General features: G+C 50.9%; 9 protein-coding genes across 9 annotated transcripts; 4 read left to right on the top strand and 5 right to left on the bottom strand.

Annotated features, from left to right (window-relative positions):
- Positions 1-57: 57 nt before the first annotated feature.
- BDP81DRAFT_463540 (N2227-like protein-domain-containing protein) lies at positions 58-1,552 on the top strand (the record flags this gene model as incomplete). Its single annotated transcript, XM_060594040.1, has 3 exons — positions 58-207; positions 285-548; positions 602-1,552. The coding sequence occupies 3 exons, from the start codon at positions 58-60 to the stop codon at positions 1,550-1,552; spliced, it is 1,365 nt and encodes a 454-aa protein (XP_060441952.1).
- Positions 1,553-4,532: 2,980 nt separating this feature from the next.
- On the bottom strand, positions 4,533-4,772 carry BDP81DRAFT_434722 (uncharacterized protein). Its single transcript, XM_060590987.1, has one exon. The coding sequence runs from the start codon at positions 4,761-4,763 to the stop codon at positions 4,578-4,580; it is 186 nt and encodes a 61-aa protein (XP_060441953.1). The 5' UTR covers positions 4,764-4,772; the 3' UTR covers positions 4,533-4,577.
- Positions 4,773-4,866: 94 nt separating this feature from the next.
- BDP81DRAFT_72619 (uncharacterized protein) lies at positions 4,867-6,664 on the top strand. Its single transcript, XM_060596207.1, has 5 exons — positions 4,867-5,382; positions 5,497-5,540; positions 5,600-5,732; positions 5,795-6,298; positions 6,473-6,664. The coding sequence occupies exons 1-5, from the start codon at positions 5,008-5,010 to the stop codon at positions 6,524-6,526; spliced, it is 1,110 nt and encodes a 369-aa protein (XP_060441954.1). The 5' UTR covers positions 4,867-5,007; the 3' UTR covers positions 6,527-6,664.
- A 337-nt stretch (positions 6,665-7,001) lies between these two features.
- On the top strand, positions 7,002-7,378 carry BDP81DRAFT_72621 (uncharacterized protein). The gene has a single exon (XM_060596208.1). It carries the CDS (start codon positions 7,070-7,072, stop codon positions 7,337-7,339), a length of 270 nt encoding a protein of 89 aa, XP_060441955.1. The 5' UTR covers positions 7,002-7,069; the 3' UTR covers positions 7,340-7,378.
- A 267-nt stretch (positions 7,379-7,645) lies between these two features.
- Positions 7,646-9,666, bottom strand: BDP81DRAFT_483372 (uncharacterized protein). Its single transcript, XM_060595053.1, has 2 exons — positions 8,259-9,666; positions 7,646-8,144 (listed from the first exon to the last, which is right to left on the bottom strand). Exons 1-2 carry the CDS (start codon positions 9,611-9,613, stop codon positions 7,877-7,879), a joined length of 1,623 nt encoding a protein of 540 aa, XP_060441956.1. The 5' UTR covers positions 9,614-9,666; the 3' UTR covers positions 7,646-7,876.
- A 993-nt stretch (positions 9,667-10,659) lies between these two features.
- Positions 10,660-12,318, bottom strand: BDP81DRAFT_397244 (cytochrome P450; the record flags this gene model as incomplete). The annotated part of the gene is made up of 1 exon (XM_060588291.1): positions 10,660-12,318. One exon carries the CDS (start codon positions 12,316-12,318, stop codon positions 10,660-10,662), a length of 1,659 nt encoding a protein of 552 aa, XP_060441957.1.
- Positions 12,319-12,766: 448 nt separating this feature from the next.
- On the bottom strand, positions 12,767-14,694 carry BDP81DRAFT_397245 (isocitrate lyase; the record flags this gene model as incomplete). Its single annotated transcript, XM_060588292.1, has 7 exons — positions 12,767-13,155; positions 13,235-13,243; positions 13,295-13,695; positions 13,755-13,811; positions 13,879-14,305; positions 14,358-14,536; positions 14,588-14,694. The coding sequence occupies 7 exons, from the start codon at positions 14,692-14,694 to the stop codon at positions 12,767-12,769; spliced, it is 1,569 nt and encodes a 522-aa protein (XP_060441958.1).
- Positions 14,695-15,204: 510 nt separating this feature from the next.
- Positions 15,205-16,699, top strand: BDP81DRAFT_483373 (aminotransferase; the record flags this gene model as incomplete). The annotated part of the gene is made up of 2 exons (XM_060595054.1): positions 15,205-16,088; positions 16,165-16,699. The coding sequence occupies 2 exons, from the start codon at positions 15,205-15,207 to the stop codon at positions 16,697-16,699; spliced, it is 1,419 nt and encodes a 472-aa protein (XP_060441959.1).
- A 6,373-nt stretch (positions 16,700-23,072) lies between these two features.
- On the bottom strand, positions 23,073-25,411 carry BDP81DRAFT_397248 (pantothenate transporter liz1; the record flags this gene model as incomplete). The annotated part of the gene is made up of 13 exons (XM_060588293.1): positions 23,073-23,245; positions 23,313-23,417; positions 23,472-23,556; positions 23,621-23,734; positions 23,794-23,930; positions 23,990-24,035; positions 24,096-24,322; positions 24,409-24,668; positions 24,729-24,840; positions 24,910-24,969; positions 25,026-25,065; positions 25,119-25,178; positions 25,253-25,411. The coding sequence occupies 13 exons, from the start codon at positions 25,409-25,411 to the stop codon at positions 23,073-23,075; spliced, it is 1,578 nt and encodes a 525-aa protein (XP_060441960.1).
- Between the last annotated feature and the right edge of the window lie 580 nt (positions 25,412-25,991).

Below are 25,991 nucleotides of genomic sequence, written 5' to 3' on the forward strand. Positions count from 1 at the left end.
ATACCAAGCCCCACCCCTAGCAAGCTCACTACATTACGGTTAGCGCTACCTGCTGCCATGAAGCTGTCTCACACTTTTATACGGGCTGCCTTCAGTCTCGCCTATAGTATCCATTCTGTAAGCGCTGATATAGACAGCACTCGGGACGTCGGAGACAATGCAATTGTTTTGGACGATGGGTCGTTTGCGGAAAAGATCCTAGGAACGGTAAGGGGTCACTCCAATGCACAGTATCCGTGTGTGGTGTTTGTCAAACAGCATAGATAACTGACCAAGAGCTGCAGATTCCCGATCAATCCTTCACTGAGATCCATGAAATAATTATCACTGTGGAGGATGTCCCAAAAAAGCCTAGTCCTCTCCATGAACAAGAGAAGAAGAGTCTTCTGAAGCGGATGAGCAAGCATCACGGAAAATGGGATACAAACCACCCTCGCCATCGATTATTGGAGGCTCTTTTCGGGTTCTCCAGGTACAAGTCGAGACAGATGACAGAACTCGATCGTTTGAGGGGATTGTACAAGCACGTCACCAAAGCACAGGAGAAAGTGAGCGAGGGGATCAAAAAGCCAAGAATGAACCACACACTAACAAGCTTCAGTTACTAGAGAAGGCAATTGGCTACTCGAAAAGGTTTGACCAAGTAGAACAGCTCATTAGCGTCAACCAAGAACTGTGCGACGGCATCGTCGACACTGCTCTCGACTATTACGGACTCTCGCATGAGGAGCTCATGCAGCACAGCAAAGCGAAGGACAAAGCGGGTCAACTGGCCGAAAAGGTCAGCGTCTCTCAGGCGTTGAAGCACTTTGTCCGTGACTGGTCAACCGCTGGCCAGGGGGAGCGGGAGGATGCTTTCCCCTGCATTCTCGATACCCTACAGTCTCTCTTCCCTGAAAAGTCCCGCACAAACATTCGGGCTTTTTTCCCAGGTTCAGGAATTGGTCGTTTAGCCCATGAAGTCGCCTCCTTGGGCGGGTTTGAGGTCACAATGAACGAGTGGTCATCTTTCATGAATCTTGCATACCGATTCTTAGAAACTCACCAAGAGGCCGAGATGAGATCATTTCATCCTTTCGTGGATAGTTGGTCACATCATGCAACCACAGCAGACATGCTTCGGCCAGTCTCGTTTCCAGATAAGCTGGTAAATGCGAGCGCAGTACTTCTGGTTGAGGGCGACTTCACGTCCATTTTTAAATACCAGGAAGTAGAATACGACGTGATAGTCACACATTTCTTCATCGACACGGCAAGGAACTTTATGACATACCTGGACACCATACACTCTCTCCTGAGAACGGGTGGCCATTGGGTCAATTGCGGGCCCTTGCTTTGGGGTACCGGCCCGTTTGTTCAACTTTCGCTGGACGAAATCGTTGAAGTCACGAAGAGTATTGGGTTTGAATTCCTGGAATCTGAAAAGGCCTGTGGAGGAGTAACACTGCGAGGCGAGAAGGTTAGGGGCAAGAAAGCATTGTATGGGTTTGATTCCAAAGCACTCACGGCTAATACTTACCTGGCTCAGTCTTGGGTGGCAAAGAAGGCTTAGCAGAAAAGATCTCGAAAAGTGTCTTGCCCTCCATAGGTTATGGTGATGCCGTAACAATCAATGGGATAGCTCTCAAGTTACCCTAGCAAAGTCGTCCAGGGGTTGTTACTAGGTAAATTTAGGTCGTGCAGTGTTATGACAGAGTTCACATTCCGCGACATTCAGTCAAATGACCCTAGACCATGTTTGCTAGCACTTGAATCTTGGCACGGGTATCACCATACTCATAGTGTTGATCGCAGGATCTCGATCTCGTCCTACTGATAGCCATGAAAAGCCAACGGGATGCTCAACAAATACTCGTTGTTCGAAACACATACGTAGAAGGCATCGCTATTTGAGAATCAACTCCTAAGTTTCAAACGCCCCTGGGTAGTTTGAACAATCAGAAGCCCCAGATTCTACTGTACACAAGAGCTTCCTTGCTTGTATGAATGTCCAGTCGATTCGGCGATATGGCCATGGTGAACACTCCTCAACCTTTTTTATTTCCGCTTAAAGCCTGAGTTTATCAGGCCATAATGTGATGAAGAAAGGGCCTATTCCATGAAAGCTTGAAGCGCTGCGCTTGCCCCAACATCCCAACATGCATGAACTTTATAAAAGAGTTTGTGGGGGAACGTTACCTTACTCGTTGTAAATCTATAAGAACCATCCCCGTTGGTTTACATTCATTGTGCTGATCGCCTAATGCAGGATGCAGGTCTCTCCCACCAGCATTAGATTGGCCCTGGGCCAATGAAACAGCACTCTCCATTTCCATTGCTGTTCCATTTCGACACGCGCACAATTCTTTTTCACCAAAAGTATTTTCAGAATTCCGATCTCATTCTTCCGCCGGTGACCGATTATTTTCTATACCCATCAAGACACTGTAAGGAAGTCGCCGGTCGAAAGATCGAAGATGCAGAACATCAAGAATGCTGAGAACTCGTTGATATCTGTGTAAGATTGCTCGCCAATCCTTGCCAGCCATCCGATAACTGACACCCCCAATCGTGATCAGGAACGGCTCGTCTGCTGTTGGAGCAGGGCCCGTGCCCGCACCTGCCTCAGGTTATGGGCAAGAAGACCCTTGCGCGATCCTATGTCAATGTGCCCAAGGATGTTCATGTCGGGAAGGCCATGACAATAATACCGTACCTAGCAATGAAATTGTTTTCGACATCGCCGACCTCTCGCTTGACAATACATCCAGCTACAGAATCATCAACGATGCTGAATCGTGGATACTTTTGACGCCCAGCCAATCTCCTCCTGAGAACGCAAGACCCCTAGACGTGGACGACCCTGGCGGCACGGGCTGGCTGTGGGCTGGGATCTCCCAAAGAGGACCGAAAAGGAAGCAAGTTTATCTTTGGAGCTGTGTTAGTCGTCTCGAATAATTATGATGGACAATACTCACAGCAAATAGTGCCGTTGTGGTCAAAGTGGCAACCCTATCCGGCATGAGAGCTGCGCCGCATGTCATTATCCGCGCTGCGCTTACTGCCCGGTTTCAAAAGTTAGAATTTGAGCGCAATAAGGTATGCCATTGCAAATCCGATCTCCCCACTACTTGCTTAACGTTCTGACTTCTTTCGGGCCAGGTATCAGGATATTCATGTCCGTGCAGCATTCACGAGATCACATGCCTCCTCATGGCCTAGGTGTTGACTTATGTACTGATGATACCAAATCTCACCTGTAGTATGGGTACTTAGTACATATACTCAGGTAATTCACCTTACACATGCAATGCGCCAACATAGTGGAAACAAAATGCAAGAGGATGAAGCAGGGTGGACTTAAGCAGGTGGTGGAATTAAGCGGGGTGAAATCAAGCAGGGTGGGTGAAGCTTCAATGGTTGGGGGAGCAGGGATCTCATGAGCGACGAGCGGGGAGTCTCGGAGCGAACTTTCCCTCAAAAGCACACTCTCCTAAATCAACGCAACAGGAAAACTCCGCACCCAAGGAACTCCAAGTGCACTATTGCTTTTGATGAATTTTTTCCGCGCACGATATCTCAGTTACTTGGAGGGGTTGTTCAAATAGAGTAGACCGGCGAAAGACATCGGATGAAGTGACCTTATGTGCCCACATGTCTAAGTGGCGCTACGCTAGCCTTCGGCCGATCCCGCAGGTGGTGGGCGTGGGTCCGGCGGTCTCAAGGCAAAGTTGCCAGTCTTGATATGTCCCTTCTTGACTGACCTGCAGTGTGCATTCTACAATGCCCCTTTGCCGTAAGGTAGCTAATTCATCTCAATTGGTACATGAAAACTGCATACATGTACTTCGGGCGTCTGCGAGATGGATGGCGTGGCATCATGCATTCGGCCATTTGCCTATCACCCCGGGCCTGCCGATGTCTAACCATGCAAGTTCCCGATGGTTGCGCTGCTTCCACGTTCAGGGAATTTCTGCCCGGGTTCCTCCACTTGTGCCATGATGCAGGCCAACACCCACCAACGCTCGACACTCTATCACAAGACGAAGTGCTGGCCAACATTGATCAAAACAATGCCTCATAGGTACCTAAGAGCAGTGCTTGCCAATGTGATTCTTATTGGAGGCTATGTAATCGAACCCCCCCCCCCTCTCCAAACAACCAAGATAAGCGGCGCCAGACTCGTGCATAGTATTGACATGACAGAAAGTCTCCTGTGGACCTAGAGTTTATTGGTAACTGATAGAGGGCGCAAGTTCAAGGTGTCATGGGGTGTCACAGTAACAAATAGCAGCATCGGAAGAAAGCTGACATATGCTAATCGAGCATGCGTGTCAATTTCAGAAATGTCGTGGAAGAATCCCGTTCGTCGCAATAAACATTAGCGCGGTTGCCTTGTTCGCCTTAAGCGAAGTCACGCTCAATTCCAGACAAATGAAAAATCGGAAAGTTGCTGTCTCCGAAGTTGAAAGCTGCCGAAATCTCGGCTTTCCTCACCGTCATTCGTGAGGCGTGAGTAGACATCTCAGCATTGATCTAGCCAATGTACAACTCAATTTTTTAAGGCTGTCGGTAACACCCGTCAGTATTCAAATCAATCAGAACTGCATCAATGGCACACCTCTAGACGATGTTAAGCCTATTGAAGCCTCTAAACGCTCACGATCATGCCCAACGCGTTGGGTATCGGGAATTGATGCAGCAAAGGCCGCAGGCATGGTGGCGCAGGTTCTGCACCGCATTCGCAGTGACCCTGATTGGCTGAAGAAGTTGCGGAAATGCATTTAAAGACACCTAGATGCTTCTGCGTCGCTTGGACAACCCTTTTCCTGGATTCAAGCTAGCCGATGAGAGGAAAGAGAACCTGGACGATCCTTTTCAGCGGGCAATGATGGGCTTGGTTGGCTTCTGACATGCCCAGGACTTAAATATGGCCATAATCTCTCACATCTCAAGAATGATTCTTGAGCGATGGGGAAACAAGCATACTTGCAACATACTTAATAACTTAAAAATGACGTTTTTACAATGGATCGAGCAGCAACACGGTCGTTCCCACGCCGGCCTGTCCAGTGGAATCGTCCAATGACAAGACGGAAGCCCGAAATATCTCGCATTGACTTACACACCAAATACCAAAGACGCTTCGAAGATGAAGGAACAAACCCTAGTCTTCTCTCCACCTTCCTCAGCATCCCTGAATTTTCACCTCGGCTGGATTATGAACTCCCTGTCTTCAAGAACATACTCGATGAAACGATCTTGAAAAGAATTTGCGAAGGAAACTTCGAAACGCCGAGTAACTTAGCAGCATGGCTCCATGATCGAGATCTGTCAAACAGACCAAGAGGTTACAATGGATCACTCTCACTCCTGGATTTCGATCTCCACCTCAGTTTGAAGGTAAGGATAAACTCATATCTCCGAAGCATTTCGAGGTTGACTTTGACATCGGCTCTGGTCTTGTGGCTTGTACCTTGATTGAACATGGAAGCTTCATGACTAATCTTTCACAAGAGACTCGGCGAGAAAGGTCTTCCGGACGCTGATACCCGCAAAATGTAAGAGCCTGTCCGAACAAGAGAAGGCGCAATTGATGCGGTAACTAACTCAAGATCAGCTGTATCAATAATCCCTGTCAATGGACACTTGGGGTTCTGGCCGTTAGAGCTCCTGAACATCAAGCCCCGGTCATCAGAGACTTCATATTCAAGCATCTCACAGCTAGAACCTCTGTTAGTCTTGACACCGTGGTGAGACCATTTCTACATAACTACACCACATAGATTTCTATGTTGCTCACTTCAATGAACAGGTTGATGGTGGCTTCACTCTGGAGTTCCACTTGGCCTACCCGGTGTGGACAAGAGACCCATCTCCACGAAGAGATCAGCGGGTTACTGGAGACGGACTTCCTCTACGCAAGTCCACCGACTTATCGTTTCTACCAGGCGCTCAAAGGTCAGACCAGATCACACATGGCTTCGACTATCTACACGAGGCTCAAACATCAATCTGTGTTACTGGACGGGATACATCTCAGTGGACAGCCATCCGCCTGACGGATTCTTATTTCGAAGATGATAGCGACCCGAACAAGGAATACTTGCTACCTTTCTATGTCGCCGATCCCTATCCTGACCAAGATATGACTAGTTGCGAGCTAGATGCAATCAGCATTGCAAATTTGACAGCTGACAATGTTTCGGTTACGGATCCGCGTGAATACTTTCTTTTGGTAGTAAAGTTCCACGTAGCAAGAATCACTGAGCATTGGACAAACGTACTGTTTAAGCTGAAGGACATGATTGAAGAATATGTAAGTAGCGAAATCCCACTATTCCTTGATACTGACGTTACATTTGTTTGATGGTTTCAGATGCGATCTGATCCTAATTATCAAGTGCATCATCACTCCATGCCATCAGCTTATACCATTAGATACCCCATGTAACGCATTCAATGCTAACTTGAGCGTGTGAAAGCTTTCCAGTCCACATATACCTTTGGTTCGGAGAGAGTCCTCACTTGGCACCATGCGCGGTGAATCATATGCCATCGAAGCAAGTGAGGTGTGGCTCGGACAAACCAGTGACCTTGTGATCCAATGGATTCTCCTTCTCACTAAGACAATCAAAGCCTGGGATAAGTTTTTCGATCGGGACATCAGCCGTATTGTGTGTCAATCAAGCGAAGATGGAATCAGCCACATGAATGACTCACTCTACGAGATCAGTCGATCTCTAGATGAGATCATGGTAATCCGAGAAGAAATGGAGGAGCTCAAAGTCAAAGTTGAAAGATTTGAAAAGAAAGTAAGCTATTATCCATCCCAGATTACTCGCCCTTGCTTTTGTGAGTTAACGAAATCTTCTCGGCAGCTCGGTCTTCATATTACTGTGGGGGGTAGCCGCGCAATCATCTTGCAATACTTGAATGTCACAATAGTAAGCTTTTCGACTTACACCCTGAGTATCACTCTTCATTTGTTGTTTGGAGAAAAGCTCCATAAGTTTATATGTACGTACTAACTGCGTCGTGCGATGTTTAGCTGCAGTTCATCTCGCCTTTTGCTCTGGCAGGTACCATTATGCAGGCTGGTCTCGTTTTTGGGCACCCCGTGTTATGTTTCACTGTCTTGGCCTCGGTTGGGGCTTGCATTATGTGGGCATTGAAGCCAGCCTTGACTTGGCTTGCTAGGAAAGCTCGGCTTGAGGAGGCGGATCACGCCGTCCCTCAACAGATCATTCAGGGGCTGCAGCTCGAGAACGGAGTGCAGACCACTTCCTATTCATCGCCGACGCGCCCAGAATCGTTTTACCACAGATTTCAGGGTGTATCTATAGATAAATCCAACTAGGCCATGTAGTATATGCAATGTCAGAAGCTTGTCTTCGTCACATCCTCCATATCTTTGAATATCATGTGTCCGAGTTCAAGGCTCATTTCATTTCATTACTTAGAATTCCTACCATCAATAACAGAGTTGGCTGTGACTAAGATGTAGCTTTTCATAACTTTAATAACTGCGATGCCTCTGAAGGCAATGAGCCTGTTTTGAGACGCATGAGTACAGCAGGGAAGGAAAGGGATCGAATTGCCCATATCTATTATAACCCAGATGAATGCATGAACTTGGCTAAGGCACATATGACAGATGTGACATGTCGGAAAACCTTAAATTGAGCTATGGATGTCACATTCCCTACGTTAAGGATTGTCAGAGCTTCTCACACACAAAGCAAAAGTTCTTATTTGAGACTGAATATGTACTGCCACCCTTTGCGGACTCCAGTAGGAGCTTGCTCGTCATTGTACTGAGTTACCCTTCTGATATCTCCCCTTACCTAGCGACTGTATATCGGATCTTTGGCTGCGGTGGTGTCTTCATGTCCTTTCAAAGAAAGTAGTCGACATGATGAGATTGCATATATCCCTTCAGAGTTATTGCATTGCGGTATGCAGGATTGTGAGCCAGAGTATACAAGCGAATATCGCTCGACTTATCTGTCGTGAAAATGAGTAACTCATCGGCAGCTTCATTCGTGACGATGACCTCCTCTCGCCAGTCACCGAGGATGTCACCAATGAAATTAGGATATCTTCCGGTAGTCACCCCACCAAAATCGCCGACTCTCAAGATGCGAGGGAGACTATTGGAAGCGCTAGGGTTCTCCCAATCTCACTTCTCAAACTTGCCATCGTTGAAAAGTTCGAGTAGCTCGTCTCCATCCCATCAGAGGCCCAGGTGAGGCCAAGGGGCGAGCTCAGTATTCGACTCTGTGAGTTCATTCTCTTTGGCGTTGTAGACTCCCGAAAACGACCATACTTCCATACCAGGATGGGTTGGGTCAATATCATCGATCATGCCGCGAGCAACGTCGGTCACGTTGTCGCCGACATGCTTCCAGATGATCTCACCGGACGATCCATCATAGTAGTACTCGTAAATGAGATTTGGGTTTCGTTGCTGCACGCCATACCCCTGAAGACCGGCACGATCGGGGTCAATCTTGGCGAGGTGGAACCGATCGCCGTGGATAATGCCCTGGTCACCTAGGGTGTACCTCTCCGTGCCGTCTCCATTTAGAGCAAAGCCGATCTCGAGGACTTCATCCTTGCCGTTCCCGTCGAGGTCGATAATGCGTGTGTTATGCCCGTCGGGGAAGTTTTTGTCACCACAATTCCACTTCCACTTCTGTTTCAGAGATGTGCCGTCGAAGGTCCAGGTCACATACATCAAGTTGAAATCGCCAGACCCAATACGGTTCTTCATGTACGCAACGAGATGAGGCGTCTCTCCGTCGAGAAATCCGGCACCAAGACGGGCAGCAAGCGGTCCGTCGTTGATGTAGTCCGTAGGAACCGGGGCGGAGGCGCGAAGAGCTCCTGTAAGCCCGTCCAGGATGGCCATGGATTGATGATTATCTGTGTCTCCATCGTCGAACGTATTCCCGTCTCCAAACACAACTCCATTGGCGATACGAATAGCAACTTCCGCACGTCCGTCGCTGTCGAAGTCGAAAACAGTGACACCGTCCCAGTGGCCGACGTCAATGGTCGAAGATCCTGGCTCAATATTGTTCTGGTTCTCGCTGTTCGGGCCCAGGTTAACTTCCCAAAGGAAAGTGCCGTTGCTAGTGTAGGCCTCGATAGTCTGAGGTGAAGTCTGTCTGTCGAGAACGTAGTCCCACTCGCCATCTCCGTCAAGATCGCCAACCCAGACAAACTTGACAGCGCCGCCGCTGTGGATGGGGACCCGGACAACCGGCTCGACCGCGTTCTTGGCAGGCAGACTAAAAGATCCGCTCGCTACTTGTTCTTTGCCGCCAACGACGGGCCGCACGAAGTAGGTATTAACGTCATTCGGGTCAGCGGTAGAGTCAAGAAAGTTGGTGCCGCCCGTGAGGACTTGCTCGTTAAGCTTTGTCGGAGAGCTCCCCGTGTCGCGATAGACGTTGAAGCCAATTCCTGATGGATCGAGTCCAAGAAGGCGCCAGGTGACCAAGGTTTCTTCGTCGTTTGCGCGGACAGCTACTACGCCTCGGCCGAGGTTCTCCAAGGGCCGAGCCGCTTGTGCCAAGAGAGCGCTAGACAGAGCGAAAGAGGCAGAAAAGAAATTGAGAGATTTCATGATGTCGACAAGAATCTTTCGAAACGACTTTGTGGAGTAATATTGCCGTTCCGACCTGTCTTGCTGTCCTTGGAACACTTCGACTTACTTGCAATTGATGATCGTTGAGCTGTCCACATGTACTTATTTATGTTCATGTTCACTCGCACACAAACCTGCTGACGCCGTTCACTTGAATGCTAGTACTTTCAACAAACTCCGAAGCTCTGTTAGTGTTGGATTCACAGGTGGAAAAGGAAAATACTCGAGTATCGTGGGTAGCAACGATCACCGACTGTAGTGGTGATATTGCTTGATCTTGAGTGGAAGTCTAACCCGGTGCCAGCGGCGGCAGGAAGTCTGGGGTATACCACCCTCGTGTGGCTGAGCCACACGGACCACCGTGGCTGGAACGGACCGCGGCAGCAACCTCCTGCTGCCTAATGTAGGCCTATTCCAACAGTTAGATTACTGCTTTCAATTCCATCGTTGCCAACCAGTTGCCTTGATCTCGCAATTTCCAAAGGTTAGCAGTCCAATTAGTGGTCCATTCCGCAGCTCGGTAAATGTCCCGGGGATCTGCCTGATGTTACTCAACCACGGCATTTCCAGCAACGTCAGACTACCATTGGAGGAGTAACATTCCCCAGGCTTGGCAAAGTGGCTACCTGGATTGTCACCTCGATGTAAAGTGGTTGCCCGAGCCACATATTCCGAATTAATGCATCCCTAATTTAAACGGCTTTCAGCGTGCCTGAACATCTCGGTTCAATCGAGCCGGAAAATCGGGCCAACAGCATTGCAGCTCATCCTCACCCCGTGGGGAAGACAGGCTTCAAGCTGCTTCAATGCACCCCACAACCCTCGATGTTGGAGGCTTGAAATGCCACTCATCATGAGAAGCTGGCAGGATTTTGGCCATTCCTTGCTTTCTGTCATCCTGTTTCTTCGAAAGGTAACAGTATACAGCAACAAGGCGATAGATTAGGTAGTGTGGGAAAGCACATGGAAACAACAAATTTGTATCTTGAGCGACTCAGAACCATTTGAAATTCAGCTTGAACTGATCAAAATCCCTTCTTGACCTTGACTTGCTCCATGATCTTACCAACATCCTTCTCTGCGCTCTGGAGATCTTTGTGTACGAGGGCTTCAACCCATGGGCCCCTAGGAATGAACAGTGCTTCGAAAGGTTCAGGCCCAATAACGAAGCCCGCCGGCAACATGCACATCGGATCCACCACCTTCTTTTTCAAAGTGACAGAATCAGTCGTCTGCTCAAGCCGAAATGCCCAAATGAGTCGGGCAAACAATATCCACAGTCCTTCTCTGCCTACATGCCTGCCCGGGCAAAGTCGCCTTCCGTATCCAAAGGCGGTCCTGGGTAAATCTTCGTTCTCGATCCATCTCTCTGGCCTGAAGTCGTTGCAGTCCGCGCCATATACCTCTTTGTCTCGAGTGATGGGCCACTGGGAGTGAATCACCGTTGCTCCTTTCGGGATCCTGTATCCCTTATACTCATCTTCCTCGACGGCTGCATGGTCCAGTCCTGCCGGTAGAATGGGCCGCCACCGCATCACTTCCTCGATCATTGCGTCAATGTAGGGCAATTTCTCTCGGTCTTCGTAAACAGGCAAACGATCTTGGCCAACAACCTCATCAACCATGGCTTGAGCCTTGTTCAAGATACGTGGGTACGTCAACATGGAAACGACAAACCAACACAGGATAGCAACGCTGGTGTCACCATTGGCCAAGGTCAATGTTCCAACAGACCATGCCTGCTCGGTCTCACACATCCCCGTGCCCAGTTTATCAGTACTGATGGCTACCTGTTTACTAAGATTGTAACCGGGTCTCTTCAAGGCGCTGCGATAGTTTGCCAAGTAGTGTGACTCCTCACGCTCGAAGAGAATTTTGGCCGCTCGTTTCCACGGAGAAATGGCGTAGGGAAGATTTCTGAGCCAAGGAAAGGTATCGTACCACGTCGGTGTGGTTTTCAAGACCACCGATGTTGGAGCCACGTCGAAGAATTTGATTTGTGCTTCATGCTCGGGGTTGCCCCTCAGCAGTCGGTAGCCCCAAGCTATCATACTCACATTGCTGGATGCTGCACGTCGGAAGTGCCAGTGAGGGTTCAAAGTAGCTCCCATTTGCTTCTCATCAGTCTTGTCTTGAATCTCTAGAAGCAGGTCGTTGAGCAGCTGGAGCGATTCCAACTCTATCAGAGGATGGTACAGCGCCACGGAACGAGGGTTCAGGCCCTGAACATGAAGTCTTTGATGCAGTCGGAGTTGGGTATCGTACTGTAGAAAGAGCATGTTGTAGTTATTACAAACAAGCTCTCCTGCGTAAGGACTGAATGTGCGTCCCGAGTAATTGCTTGCTCGCTTGTTCAGAAGATCGTGGGCCGCTTCGACCGTTGTTAAGATGATGTGGGACTGTCCTCCCTTCTCGTAATGCACGATTGGTCCGTACAGGTACTTCCATTGGTAGTGTGTCAACCAGTTGAAGCATACGTCTGGTTTATTGAAGAAATTTCCGAGCATGGGTAGTCGAGGCGGTCCAGGAGGTAAGGGCAGGTTCTTCTTTGTATGGTGTTGTGAGGTTTGTCGAATATGAGAGACCAATAGGTAGAGGACAATAGAGGCAACAGCAAACACGAGCAAGACCATAGACATCGACTTGCAGACCGAAGACGCATGTTTGCCGCCAAGAGACTCCATGGTGAGTTGTAGAATAAACAGTCTTCTAACCAGGAATTCCGAGTAGATGGACGGGTAAAGTAGTTGTTTTAGTGAACACAAAATATGAAGGGGAAAGAAGCTGAAATATCCGCACCTAATAGCAATAACCTCCTTCTTAATGCCAGCCGTTTACTGTCCATGTCGTGAAACATTGTATGCACATCATACGTATGACAAGAGATTGGATTTTCGTGTCAAGAGCCTTATTTCTCACCCACATTTCGTGTAACAGAGTCACACTTAGACGACTGCATACATCACATCATCCACTGGCAAACTAAGGTCATCTAGACAGCGACATTATCTAGTGCAAACACAACATACATGATTGGCCGATGACAGATGATAGCCTTCTACCACTCTCTAGCCGAGCGTAGCAACACATGCTTATGTGGAGCACAACAGCGGCCAAGTCAACTTTCCCCTCTTAGACACGCTCTGTGATCTCCTCTCCTCCAACGACATCAAAGAATGCATCGGCCAGATATCCGCCACGAGATGTCGGCTTCCCATACTTATCGGTAGCCATGCCAGCGATGGCGGGAGCAGCCACGTCCCGCATGTACCCGGCAATCCCTTCCTTCTTGAACTTCTCCGCAAACTGCTTGGCATGCAGGCTCAACCCCTGGGTGGCCCAGATTGGCTGCACCTGCCACACGATGCCCATCTTTGCAATGTCCGCGGGGAAGGTGTCGACTTCTTCCAGTGAGTATCCGCCCTTGCTAAAGTCGTACGCACCAGTGTATCCAAAGGCAAAGAGTCGGTTGGGATAAGCCTCTCTCAAGGCGGTATGGAATTCGTGCATGTCTTTCTTGTCTGCGGTGTCATCTGTCAGCACACACATGGCTCTAGAGGCATACTCAACCTTGGGTCTTGGCTGTGAAACATCTAGTACTTGGTTTATCTACATCAGGTTAGTCAGGCAACTGGGTGTTGAGATGGCGGAGGGGCCTACCTTGACGGCTCCATGTAACGTCTCCTAAGGGGGCTGCGAGAATGCATCGGTCAATGACAGCCTTTGTGCTCCACTGCCACATGTACTGGCCAAGAGGTGTCCTTGGAAGTTCCCAGTCAAACGTGATGTCCTTCCCGACAATATGCTTGGCGGTTGCTCGTCGGTCTTGCAATGCTACAACTGTGTTTTCAACCTCTTTCACATAGGCATTGTATTGCTCCTCGGTCGCTATGGACTTGACCGCCTCTTCAAAGGTCATTAGTCCAGCCGAGACCTTCCACTCATTCTTGACTGTCAGGTAATCCTTTCCAGCAAGCTTTCCAGCCTCCAGAGCCTTGATGAAGGAGGGGACCGGTTGAGTAGCTCCCAGAACATAAGGGTGGTCTCTGGGGTCAATCACACTTAAGAGAACTTAGCGCATGTACAAATTCCCAGGGGTTTTTCTGGCTGCTCATCCTACCTCGTTATGAACTCAGCATGGTCGCTGTCACAACGGCAAAGGAGCATCGTGTCCGCCCTGTTAGCCCAGTATCATTAGTTCTTTTTCTCTATTGTTTTTGGACGAGTATCATGTATGGACTGACCCCATAGTATCGAAAGTCATTCTGACAGTCGTCAACCTGGACAAGTAGTCCGATATGGGGACAATAGTTCGACCCTCGCCATTCGTGAATTTCTTCAGACCCATGGCAAGATCATCAATGTGTATCATGGCAACCCCAGCTTCAACAAAGCTACGAGTCAACTTCATGCAGCCAGTCAGTGTCCCGAATCCCATATCGGCATCGGCAATGATAGGTAGCATGTAGTCGATGCACTCCAACGACTCTCGATCGGTTTCAGAGTATCTCATCCGCAGCTGAGTCTGACGTTGGTCGTGAAAGAGTTGCGTGTTGAAGATACGCTTTACGACGGATGGAACCAAGTCGGCAGGGTAGTCTGCGTGGTCTTCACCTGGCCAAGTTGCCTGCGACAATCCACAGAGCGCCCCGGATACGTAAACGGTTTGCACTGGTCACGCACAAGTCAGTAAAGTTGACAGCAATTGCTTCGAAAATCTTACTTGAGTTGGCCATCTCTTTTGCAATGAGGGGCTCAGTGGTGCCAAACGTCAACTCGTAAGTGCCATTGTCATTGTGCTCGTTGAGTATGCGCCAAAGCTTCCTGCCCTGGACGCTGGACGGGTATTCGATCTTGAATCCAATGTTTCGTAGGGCAGCAATTGACTTCGCTGAGTACGGCCTGAGACTTCTTAGCACTTTTCACTGATACCAAGTCAAGACGATGTAATACCTCCTGATGTGTTTCTGTCTGTCCGATTGCCACCAGGCCTCTATTTCACGGACCTCGGCCGCGAAGGCCTCGCTTTCAGACTTGGCGTTGCTCCACTTTGGGGACATGTTGGATAGTAATTTGAGAAATTGACTTTCTAGACTTTCTCGACAGCGGGATGGGTGACTTGACGGCTGCCTTCTGCATTGCTACTACCGGGACATGGTTTCTTTTGCTTTCTCTCCCATCCTGCGGGAGCCACTCACCAGTATCTCGGGCACATCAGCCCGGTCTCGAGATACCACGGGTAATGAAATCCGATCATTGCTTATTTCCTATCAAGATGATGCAGAAATGAGCCTGTAACATGCTGCTGATCGGATAAGTGATAGCGACGAGGCCACCCATCGGCGGCATCGGGGCCCTGTCGGAGTCTCTCGCCTAGCGCCTGATGAGGCGGAGATGACCCCGGCAAAGGTCGGGGTTTGTCCGATAAGATGCACGTATGGGGAGCGGAGGATGGACATAGTGTCCGCTGATGCATTTGAAGAAGTAAACAGACGAAACTGAGTCAAAGTTATGAAACTCATTTGCAGAAACATCTAGCTTTCTACCTTACGTTTGACTTTGACTTCACAATGGGTAGCAACGTCACCGCAAACCCCCCTTCGCTCATCAACCTGCAGCTGGGCTGGCCCTCCCCACGCCTTTTTGCAGCAAGCGCACTCTTAGACGGCGCAACCCAGGTTCTGACTTCGGAATCCGAAACCGCCGCGGCACTCATCTACGGCCCTCACATCGGCCATCCACCTCTCCGAAAGAGCATTGCAGAATGGCTGTCCTCCGTCTACGACTCGGAGATCGACCACGAGAGAATCTCCATCAACAACGGCGCGTCTGGCAACCTGGCCAACGTACTGCTGAAATTTACAGACCCCCTCTACACGCGCAAGATCTTCATGGTTGAGCCAACGTACTTTTTGGCGTGCCCAATCTTTGAAGACAATGGTTTCCAGGGCAAGCTAGCGGGTGTGCCTGAAAACAACACAGATGGCCTTGACATTGCTTTCCTCCGACGTGAACTAGCCATCGCAGAAGCTCAAGCTGTCGAAGATGCTGAGAAATTCGGCCGCCCCGACATTCCCACAATCAAAGCGGGCAAAACCTACCCCAAGATCTACAAATATGTCATTTATATCGTTCCAACTTTTTCGAATCCTAGCGGGAAGACGCTTTCCCTCCAGATCCGAAAGGATCTTGTGGCGCTCGCCCGAGAATACGACGCCCTCATCGTATCAGACGACGTCTACGACTTTTTGAGCTGGCCCGAGGACTCATCCGCTCCAGATGACGCAGTTGGCGCCGTGCCACTGAGACTCGTTGACATAGATCGCGACATGCCCGGCTACAGTACATGGGGACACACCCTCAGCAACGGATCTTTCTCCAAGGTGGTCGGGCCTGGTGTCAGAGTGGGCTGGGCGGACGGCACGCCGGCGTTTGCCAAAGAATTGGCCGAAGTGTGAGTTTCCAATTTTGACGTTACCCGACGTAATTATCCAGCGTAATGAGGCGATCCACGACTGACTCCTGCGCAGAGGATCTTCCAGCTCCGGCGGCGCACCTTCGCACCTCACATCCACTTTTATCGATAAGATGCTACGAAGCGGCAATCTGCAGACACATATCAAGAAGACTCTCATACCTACATATCGTGAGAGGTACTACACCCTCATGACCTCTATCTGCGATGTTCTGATACCATTGGGTGTCACAGTGGAAGCCAATAACCCAGAAGGTGCCGCCGAAGCCACCGCAGGAGGTTTCTTCACATATCTCCGGCTTCCAGAAGACCTTCCAGTGGCAAAGACGGTAGCAGCCATAGCCTTGAAGGAAAAACTACTTCGCGTTGCATTCGGGCACATGTTCGTCGTCAGTGGAGACAAAGGGAGCGTTCAGAGAGCAGAGTCGAAAGATGGGTTTTCTAGATGCATCAGACTGTGCTGGGCATGGCATGAGGTAGCTGAGATCAAAGAAGGCATTGAGAGGCTGGCTGCCACCATTGTTGTTATCAGATCTAGGTTGGAAGCTGGCGAGGATATGAGCGAGCAGTTCTCCATCGGATTCAGGTAGCCGCGGAAGATAATGCGCGCTTTGCATTTCATCACTTGATGCTCCGTCGTCCTTCAGTTATATCACAAAGCGAGGTAGCAAGTGGAAGACTTGTATGGTAGAAAGTGGCTTGATTCCTCTAAGTGGAAGACCCGTATGAGGGTCCTATCTATATACCGTACAAGACGGGTAATGGGCTTGTGGAAAGCGGTATCGTACGGCAGTAACCGGCAGCGCCACGTGTGGCGCTGCGACACACCCCCTCAGTCGCGCCCGTGTGGAACGAGGGCGCGGCTGCAATACGATATCGTCAGATTCCAAAACGATCTGTAGTGAATGCGGTAAGTACAAATGAAAAAGTAAATAGTCGTGGTTGTTGTGTTCCGTTATAATTGGCCCCTGGGTGTGCATGGCGATGCGTTCCGTACATCCTGTAGGTTGAGAAGTGCTCGGAAGTGTTCAAACTTCGCTCGTGGTAGGTTTTTCGTAAGTCCGTCTGCTGGCATATCATTCGTTGGCATGTAGACGACTTTGAAGCTGCCCGCTGCGTGCTCTTGTCGTAACCACATATTCTGGATATCGACGTGGCGGAGTCGGGTTGAGATACGTTCCCCTTCCCCTACTACGAGACGAATCGTTTGCTGATTATCACAGTACACGTTCCAGACGTCGCCGAGATCGAGGGTGATATCCCTGAAGAGCCTCTTGAGTGCCATCGTCTCTTTCGCAGTATGTTCGAGGGCCAGAAGCTCTGCTTCTGTCGTAGACGTAGTAACAGTACTTTGGCGCGTCGCCTTCCACTGGACGACTCCGCCGAAGAGGAGGAAGATGTATCCCTGTGAAGATCGACGAGTTGAGTCGTCAGCGAACGAAGCGTCACTTGCTGCGAGGAGGACATGAGCGCCGTCTTCCATTCCGTAGCGAATCGACAAGTACGCGGTGTGGTAGAGATATCTGACCACTCGTTTGGCAGCGCGGATGTGAGTTTCGCTTGGATTGGTAAGAAATCTTGACAGCAGAGATGCCGCGAAGGCGACGTCGGGTCGGATCATTATTGACGTATACAGGATTGATCCAACAATCTCTTGGTAGAGCTTCACTTCGGCCTTGGTCGCCGTTCCCTCGTTCGGTACGAAGTCGACCATCGGAAGAGGGGTGGCCGGTGCGAAAGCGTCGTCGAGACCGAACATTGCTGCCATTGCTTTGATATACTGGTCGTGGCAGAGGTAGATGTGCCCGGCAGCACGATCTCTTGTGATACGAATGCCGAGATACGAGTTGGCTTCGCCCATGTCCTTCATCTCGTAGGCATTCTTCAGGCCGTCTATTATTGCATTCCCGAGGTGTTCGTCTTTCTTATGGTACATCACGAGGATGTCATCCACATAGAAGACGACGAATACCTTCGAGTCCGTCGTCCTGAAGATGCACGGGTCCTCCTTGCACTGGACGAGGCCTAGGCTGCGGAGGGTTGATGAGAACTCTGTGTACCATAGTTGGGGGGCATCCCTCAGTCCGTACAGAGCGCGTGTGAGGGTGGCCACCATGCCATGGAGTTTGTGCCCATCAGGCAATTCGCAAACGACTGGTTTGCCTGATGGGTCTCGTTTCGCGTTAAGGAAAGCGTTGATCACGTCGAGCAGCCTAAGCTCGAGGTCAAACTTCGCTGCGAGAGCGATGGTAACACGAAACGTACGCGCCGCAAGAGTTGCGGCGTATGTGTCTTCAAGGGGATCCTTTGGTTGGAGATCGCCTCTCACGCAAATTCTCGCTTTGCAGCGTGAGAGGTAGTTGTCTGTATCCCACTTGTATGAGAACACCCACTTGAGAGGGAGCGGTTTAGAGTCGCCCGCGTCCTCTCTTCGTACGACCTTCCAGGTGCCCTTTCGCTTCAGCTCGGCAATTTCTTCCCGTGCTGCTGCGAGGAACAACTGTTTGATGTCTTCTGGGAGCTTATGAAGCTCTCTCCAAGAGTTGGGAGGTCGTACGGCGTGGTCTCTATGGAGTCGAACGCCTAGTGGAGGCAGAGGTAGTCGGCATTCGATCCGTCTTATGGCAGCAATCACCATGGAGTGAAGGGTGAAGTGCCCGTATGAGGCTTCGTCTCGTGCTTGCTGCTGATCAGGCAGGAACATCGAGAGAATTGAGTCCTCGTATCGCTCGCCACGAAGGAGCGTGAAGAAGGCTTGAGTTGACGATTCACCCCCTGAGTCTACGGTGCGAGATTTCCGTTTGGGTTGGTCGACTATTCCGTGGAATCGTTGGGGAGGTCGTTTGACTCTTTCGCTTCTTCTTGTTGGGCCGCCGTCTGAGTGCGCGCGCTGCACGTCAGACGTCGAGTCTGGAGGTGGGATCTCGGTTCCGTCGCGTGGCCGCGCGAGGTCTTGAGAGGCTGACTCTTCCAGCTCGTTCTGTCGGGAGTGACCCGTCTCGTCGTCGGAAGGAGAGCTTCCGCGGACGTAAATTACATCTTCAACCAGTTCTTCTACGTGCCCTGGCTCCGACACGTCGAACTGGCCTTCGACGTCTTCTCCATCGCGAGGTCCCACTGCCCGTTCACTTTCGTGTTCGGGTACCTCGTTCAGTGAGAGATTTTCGGTCAACTCGGCGAGAGGTTGTACGTCCTCAGGGGCCGGTGTTGACTCGGGAGTTAGGAACCCTGTTTGCCCTCGTTCCGCCTGACCATCGTTCGAGCGGACAGCGTCCTGTACCGCTTTCTCTATTGGCAGGGGATGAGGGGCTTCAGCTTGCGGCTGTGAGGGTGTCGTGTTGGAGGTCAGTTGGATCGTTCTGATTACTCCGAGCATGTCGGCGAAGGCGTCGGCTACATGGTCCTCTTCTTGTATGACGGAGACCACGTTTTGTGCCTCGGTTTGTTGGATCGCTTCGCTGGCGTCGCTCTTCGTATAGAACTTCGTCTCGTCGAATCTGACGTTCCGTGTGATGACAACCCTTCGTAGCGCGGGCACCCAGATCCTGTAGAGGTTGTGCGCGTTCTGCACATACCCTACGAGGTATCCGATATGGGCGCGTGGTTCTACTTTGAATCTTCTTCTGTTAATCCCTCTCTCTCGTTCGCTCATGAGCGGGTACGCTCTACAGCCGTACGCGTAGGTCCAGCCCCAGTGTGGTCGCAGATCTCTTGTGAGCGCCGCTGCGTACGCTGGCGCCCACCACCGGAAGTACTGTCGGAACCAGAGTTCCTCTGTCTGAATTGGAGATATCCAATCGTTACGTTGGATTGGACTCGCATTGTATGTGTATATAGCTGCGAATCCGACTTCTGGCCACAGCTCGTATGGTAGACCAGACGAGTCTAGCATCTTGACGATCTTTGTGATGATCTCAAGGCCGGTTCGTTCGCCACTGCCGACAGGTTCCTTCGTGTTGGGTGGAGGTAGCTCGAGCTCAATCCCTTGGTCTGCTGCCCAACGTTCGTACTCTGTACTTCCCTTGATCCCAATAACCGCAGTTTCGTTGTCTGACCGAATCTTACAGATCTGGAGGCCTCGCTGTGTGCTGACCCATGCCTCAAAGCGTCTTAGGATGGTAAACACCTCGTCGTGGGTCTTCTTCGCGAGTGGGCTGCCGAAGATACGTCCGGAGTACTCGTCTCGGATGAGGAGGAGCCATTCAGAGCCGTCAAAGCCTCTGGTGAAGTCAAATAGGTCCCATGAGATGCGGTAGTACGGTCTCACTGAGCGTCGTTCTGACGTACGACGCGATATAACCTGGCTGGCGTGTGCTCTCGCGCAGTGCTCGCATTCAATACGAGTAGGACCACGGATTCTCACCCCCCGAGTGTTGGTGGCGAGGTGAGAGAGCGCTTCAGGGCCTAAATGTCCGGTACGAAGGTGCCAAAGCCAACCGTCATCTACGCGGTCCGGTGGAGGCTGACGGGAGGTACGGAACGAGGTTGAGAACACGTCGATTCGCGTTATTCCCGCGAGGCTGACTGGTGGTCTGTCACGTATCGTAGGGGACTGTGGACAGGGGGAGATCGGCTTGTATTGCAAGAAGACTAGGTTTCCTTCACGCTGGAGTTTGAGAATCGTGTTGTTCTGCTTCTCCATCGGTCCCCAGCGCAGCGAGCAGTCGAATCCCGTATACCAGAGACCGCTCTTTTGTCTAATCAGCCCTTCCGACGCGATGTTGACGTGGAATCCAGGCACATACGCGACGTCCTCAAGCACGAGGTCGATGCCGTTCAGTACGCCTTTCATCACGCGCGTGCCGTATCCCTCGATGGGGTACGCCGTCGTTCCGGACTCAACAAAGTGCGTGTCTCCTGGAGGCTTGAGAGAGCCTGGTTCGAGCAGGGATTTGTCGTTCACAAGATGGGTTCCTCCGCAATTATCCAGTACAGTAGATTCGCGCAGTGGGTGAGCGGGTTGAATCGGAGTCGAGAATACGCCAAGAGACGAACCTCGCACGAATGGGGTTGAGGCTACTAGGGATGAGGAAAAGTCGTTCCGTAAGATCGTAACTGCAACAAACTTTGTTGGCATGCTTTCGGTGGTAGATGACTCGCTCCCCTGTCCCTTGGTCCACCCCTTTGCTTTGATTGTCTTGCGAAGATCGGCCCAATGCCCCTTTTCGACCCGCTTTCTGATAGCCGCTCGAGTTTCGTCGCTCAGAGTTCCTCGGAATGCCGCTGACTTGCCGCGGTAGGCGTACTCGACGAATCCGCACTCGGCCGGGGTCCATGGGTGTACATTACGCTCGCAGGGGCACTTCTGGTTGGGTCTCTTGTTTGATCGCTCTGTCTGATTGCCAAGCGTTGCGTATGCCCCTGTCGCTTTACGGAGCTTCGGCGGGTCTGTCCGTAGGAGGTCTCCGAGAAGGTCCGCGTACTGCTTCAAGGTCAAACGGACTCCCGTCTGAAGGCGCTCCTGTTTGTGGATGTCGTTGAGCTCGCTGGTTGCCCAGGATGTGGCGATTCGCTGCTGGACGGCTCGCAAGAACGTCTTGACCGCGAGAGATCCCTCAACCTCTGGTATGGAATAGGCCTGTCCGTTCAGGAAGGCGCCGTACCACTCGTTTAGCCAGGTCATTGGGTCCACGGTCGACGCTGCGAGATCCATCGCCTTGAGGTATCGTTCGCGAGCGAGATCCATGGATACGTCTTTCGACGGAGCGAACCTGTCCTTGAGGGCCTGTATCGTCTGGCGTAGCTCAAGTTTCTTGTCTCCATTCCTGTCGGCGAGCTCAGCTCGGATGGGCTGGAGGATATCCGACGCGACGGTAGCCTCAACCCATGCTGACAGTAGGTTCAGATCGTTCTTTTGCTGCTTGAGATCTCCGTTTTCGATCGCTTGGCTCTGAATGAGGAGGACGTATTCGTTCACGATGTTGATATGACTCGTCTGGTGTGGAGGTGATCTAGCAGGTTCTGTATGGCCTGTCTTGTCTGCGAGTTGATCGTAGTCTGCTTTCGCCTTAAGGAATTCGGCTTCGGCTAGTACGTTGCGTTCCTGGACATAGCGGTCGATTGACGGAAGTAATCGTACTAAATTGATGCTGTCGGTGCCGTCGGGGTCGATATATTTCCAGACGGCTCGTTCGCGAGCCGAAATGCGAAGGGAATTCCACCACGGAAGCCAGTCCTCATTGATAGTCATAGGACTGTTGAGCTTCCTGGTGGTAGGGAGCGAGACTGTAGTCATTGTTGCGTGTACGATGGTTTCGTTTTGTACGAGAAGGGGTATGTGAGAGAGAGAGTAGGCACTTGCAGCCTGCTTCACAATAGTAGGGGTTTCTGTTGCTTGTGGTCAAGTCAGAGCTGGGCTCATAACTATTACAAAGCGAGGTAGCAAGTGGAAGACTTGTATGGTAGAAAGTGGCTTGATTCCTCTAAGTGGAAGACCCGTATGAGGGTCCTATCTATATACCGTACAAGACGGGTAATGGGCTTGTGGAAAGCGGTATCGTACGGCAGTAACCGGCAGCGCCACGTGTGGCGCTGCGACAAGTTACCACAAGATTTCTGATCACGGTAGGAACTGTGGGTTGTATCTGAGCCATTCTGCGTAGATCAGAAGCACCCTAATAAAGATGAATCAATCAAGTTAGATTACAGTGGAGGTCTGACACGCTGCCGGAATATGTCGCCATAGCGATCAGTTGAATACAAAGCTTTGTGCGGCTGTTCAGCATACTTTCACATTGAGGCTATGCTCGAGCTCGGGGAGTTGGGACTTTCAGGACGCATCTTGGGACAGGTAATTACAACTCCATTTGAATCTCCTGGAAAAGAGATTCTAAGACTCCTTGTATCATCGACCCCTTAGACCACTATCTTAGTGTAGGTAGCTTGATAATGCTAGCTGTATCTCAGGAAATCACGAATCTCATCAAGTCCACCCCTGTGCTGGCCCTATCTCGAAGCAGCACCTCAGATGATACTAGAAGAGTTCTGAACTGGCTCAATAGCTGCAGAAAGTCTTCCCTCCATCTCCTTCTCCTTCTTGTCGGCTTCACTCTCAACTGCAGTCTCAGAAGCGGGCTGTACGCCAGCGGCATGTGCTTCTTGTCGCAGCTGACGCTTATGCAAGAAGTCCGCAACGACTGTAAGGTTTCTATGTCAGTATATTCTCCAGAAACGAGAAGTGGTGGCGAGCCGGATGAAACTTACAGACGAGTACCACGGCAGCGAGCGCGAACGCAAGGATGGAGGGAAAGCCTCGCTCGAACGTGGGTGCCATGGTCTGCGGGAAGATGAGGATGGGCAAGAAAGAGTCTAGATCGTTAGTCAATTGTGGAAACAGTATTTCGTCTCAGAGTGTTGACTGACTGGTTGCGTAGAACAAACCATTCATGCTGGAAATAGTCAAGGCACGCTCTTCCGCGTTGCCATTATTCACCTCATTTGCCCAGGTCTGTGATCCCGTCAGCCACCGCAAGCTTCTTGTGTGTCAAACACAGGCTTCGTCTTTGACTTACCCAAGTAACAGCCGTGACATAACCGCAAGACACGAGGAAGAAGCCGGCTACTCGTGCAGCATCGGTCGGCGGGTACGCCGTAAGGATCGAAGAGCCGACAACGGTCGTTCCCATCTACGATCAACACGCCATCAGTGAACCATCCCGAACTCCCAGAACACGATGTTACTTACCAGAGGGCCAATGATCCACAGTGGTCTGTTGCCAGTCATGTCCGACATGAAGCCCCAAGCAAAGTCCGTGACCATGGTGACGAGGTTGGCGCAGGCCGGAATGACGTTACGCTGAGTGACGCTATATCCGTTCTCGCCTACAGCGTGTCAGTTGGCTTTGCATAAACACACGAGGATTTCGGAGGGCTCCTCTTACGGAGGTAGATGGCGAAATAGTTGTTAGCCTGACACGAGTTGCCATACTATTCAAGGGCATTGATGTTAGGGGACTCAGCACAAAGCATAGAGAGCGAGCAACTTACGAAGATGTACATCAAGCACAAGATCCACCATCGCCAGTTCCCAAACATGCGGTTGAGAAGCTTCACGTCCACAACCCCCGTGATCTCCGCCTTACCCTGCTTCGCCGCGCGCTGCATCGCAATCTGCTTGTCCTCTTCCGTAAGGTACCACGCAGTCGTGTTATGCGGGTAATCAGGCAGTAACCACCACACGGAGAGAGCAACCGGTAGTGACATACAGCCGCAGACTGCGTACTCTCTGATCAGCTACTTTCCTTCTCAATCACTCAACACGAGACAGCTAATTCTCTTTGCATGGTTCAAGGGCACTTACCGATATACATCCACCTCCACCCCGCCAACCCCAAATGCCCATTCAGCGACCTATGAATCCCAGCCTGCAAGAACCCAGACGTCGCCTGACCAAAGAAGCCGGTGATGTGCCAAATGGCCACGCGCTTCGCGAGCTCGGGCTTAGTGTACCACGATCCGAGGAGGAAGATGATGATAGGCGAGAAGCCGGATTCGAAGAGGCCAATCATGAAGCGGAAGGCGTACATGTGGTTGCTGCTCTGGGCCGCGGCCTGGGCGAAGCTGTTGTATCGTTAGTAAGAGTGGTGAGCAATGACTCTGCCTGTGAAGACTGCGACGTACGTAAAGGCCGTCCATCCCAGTTCGCAAAAGACGATGCAATAACGAGGACGGATCTTGAGGGCGATTAGGTTTGATGGGATTTGCATGATGGCGAAGGCGATGGTGTAGCACACTGTTCCTCTATCAGTTCACATCCATCAAGCACCTGGTCTTGTTTATATCGGTTTAGGGGCGAACTTACTGAGCATATAAGTATACTCGTTTCCTTGGATGTTCAAATCCTCCTTCATCCCGCTGACATCTATAATTCCGTGTTAAGTCTATATCAACCTTTCATTGTGGGTCGAGATAACTTACAGGCATTCGTGATGTTGCTCTGGTCAATGTATTTCATCCACTGCATCAAATCAGCCACCGTTGACCGGAACAGAAGCCGGTGCTAGAACTTACCCAGCCAAGAGTGGCGCAAATCAGGATGCCGAAATCCAGCTTTCGAACCAAAGCGCGTTCCTATTACTGTCAGTCAATTCACTTTCTACGGTTTCGTCCGTTTCTGCGAGAGATCGGGTGAATGCTAGCCATACCTGAGGACTCTTCAGATGCTGGTCAGCATCCCAGAGGTGATAGAGAATCTTCCTTCTCCAAGAGACATTCTGAGGCGCATCCTCGTGAACGCCGACGCCGACATCCGACGCTGTCGAGGTAGCCAAGTTGGCCTCGTGGGTCTTCTTTTCCGCATCCATGATGAGAATCGATGGTGCTCTGAAAGCAATTGGTAAACCACTGGTATTCAGTCCTCAAGATTGGTCCAGCGAAGGATAAGAAGATGCTCGTTGACACTTCAGACCGAGACACACCGTGAAGTTAAGTGTCTCCTCAACTCCACAGGCTACCTCAATACCACATCGCCCAAGTAGCTCCAACACCCCGGATCATGATAACCAGGACCAACCCATCCCCCTTGGCAAACCTCCCAACTGATACCAGATCAGCCATTATCCTCCTCAGGATAACATGACCCCCTCACCCAAGGTACCACACGTTCGCGGTACGGATGCACTATCAGCATATCGCGTGTTAGTTGGCCATCGGCATCCTCCCCGCCCCTGTCCCGAAGATAAGCTGCAGGCATACCCACGGAGTACGACGTCGTCGGACAATGCCCGATCTCTCCCCCACATTTTTATCGAACACCCCCCCGGATAAGGACCACCCGCTCCGTCCGGCAAATCGGACGCTAGGAGCCGACTTTCGGGATGGCGAGATACCTAGGCGGGGTCGTGTAAGTCAGGGCTGTCTTAAGCTTGTCAGAAGCCATAATCC

This window comes from Colletotrichum phormii (genome assembly GCF_030913505.1).
Source record: "Colletotrichum phormii strain CBS 102054 chromosome Unknown BDP81scaffold_18, whole genome shotgun sequence".
NCBI classification, from domain to species: domain Eukaryota; kingdom Fungi; phylum Ascomycota; class Sordariomycetes; order Glomerellales; family Glomerellaceae; genus Colletotrichum; species Colletotrichum phormii.

Bases quoted from the DNA above. Each gene is read 5' to 3' on its own strand.
- BDP81DRAFT_434722 (XM_060590987.1), bottom strand. From the start codon at position 4,763: ATGCATTTCCGCAACTTCTTCAGCCAATCAGGGTCACTGCGAATGCGG.
- BDP81DRAFT_72619 (XM_060596207.1), top strand. From the start codon at position 5,008: ATGGATCGAGCAGCAACACGGTCGTTCCCACGCCGGCCTGTCCAGTGG. The intron at 5,383-5,496 runs GTAAGGATAAAC...ATCTTTCACAAG, and splicing joins ATCTCCACCTCAGTTTGAAG to AGACTCGGCGAGAAAGGTCT. The intron at 6,299-6,472 runs GTAAGTAGCGAA...AAAGCTTTCCAG, and splicing joins AGGACATGATTGAAGAATAT to TCCACATATACCTTTGGTTC.
- BDP81DRAFT_72621 (XM_060596208.1), top strand. From the start codon at position 7,070: ATGCAGGCTGGTCTCGTTTTTGGGCACCCCGTGTTATGTTTCACTGTC.
- BDP81DRAFT_483372 (XM_060595053.1), bottom strand. From the start codon at position 9,613: ATGAAATCTCTCAATTTCTTTTCTGCCTCTTTCGCTCTGTCTAGCGCT. The intron at 8,145-8,258 runs GTCGAATACTGA...GGAGAACCCTAG, and splicing joins AAAGAGAATGAACTCACAGA to CGCTTCCAATAGTCTCCCTC.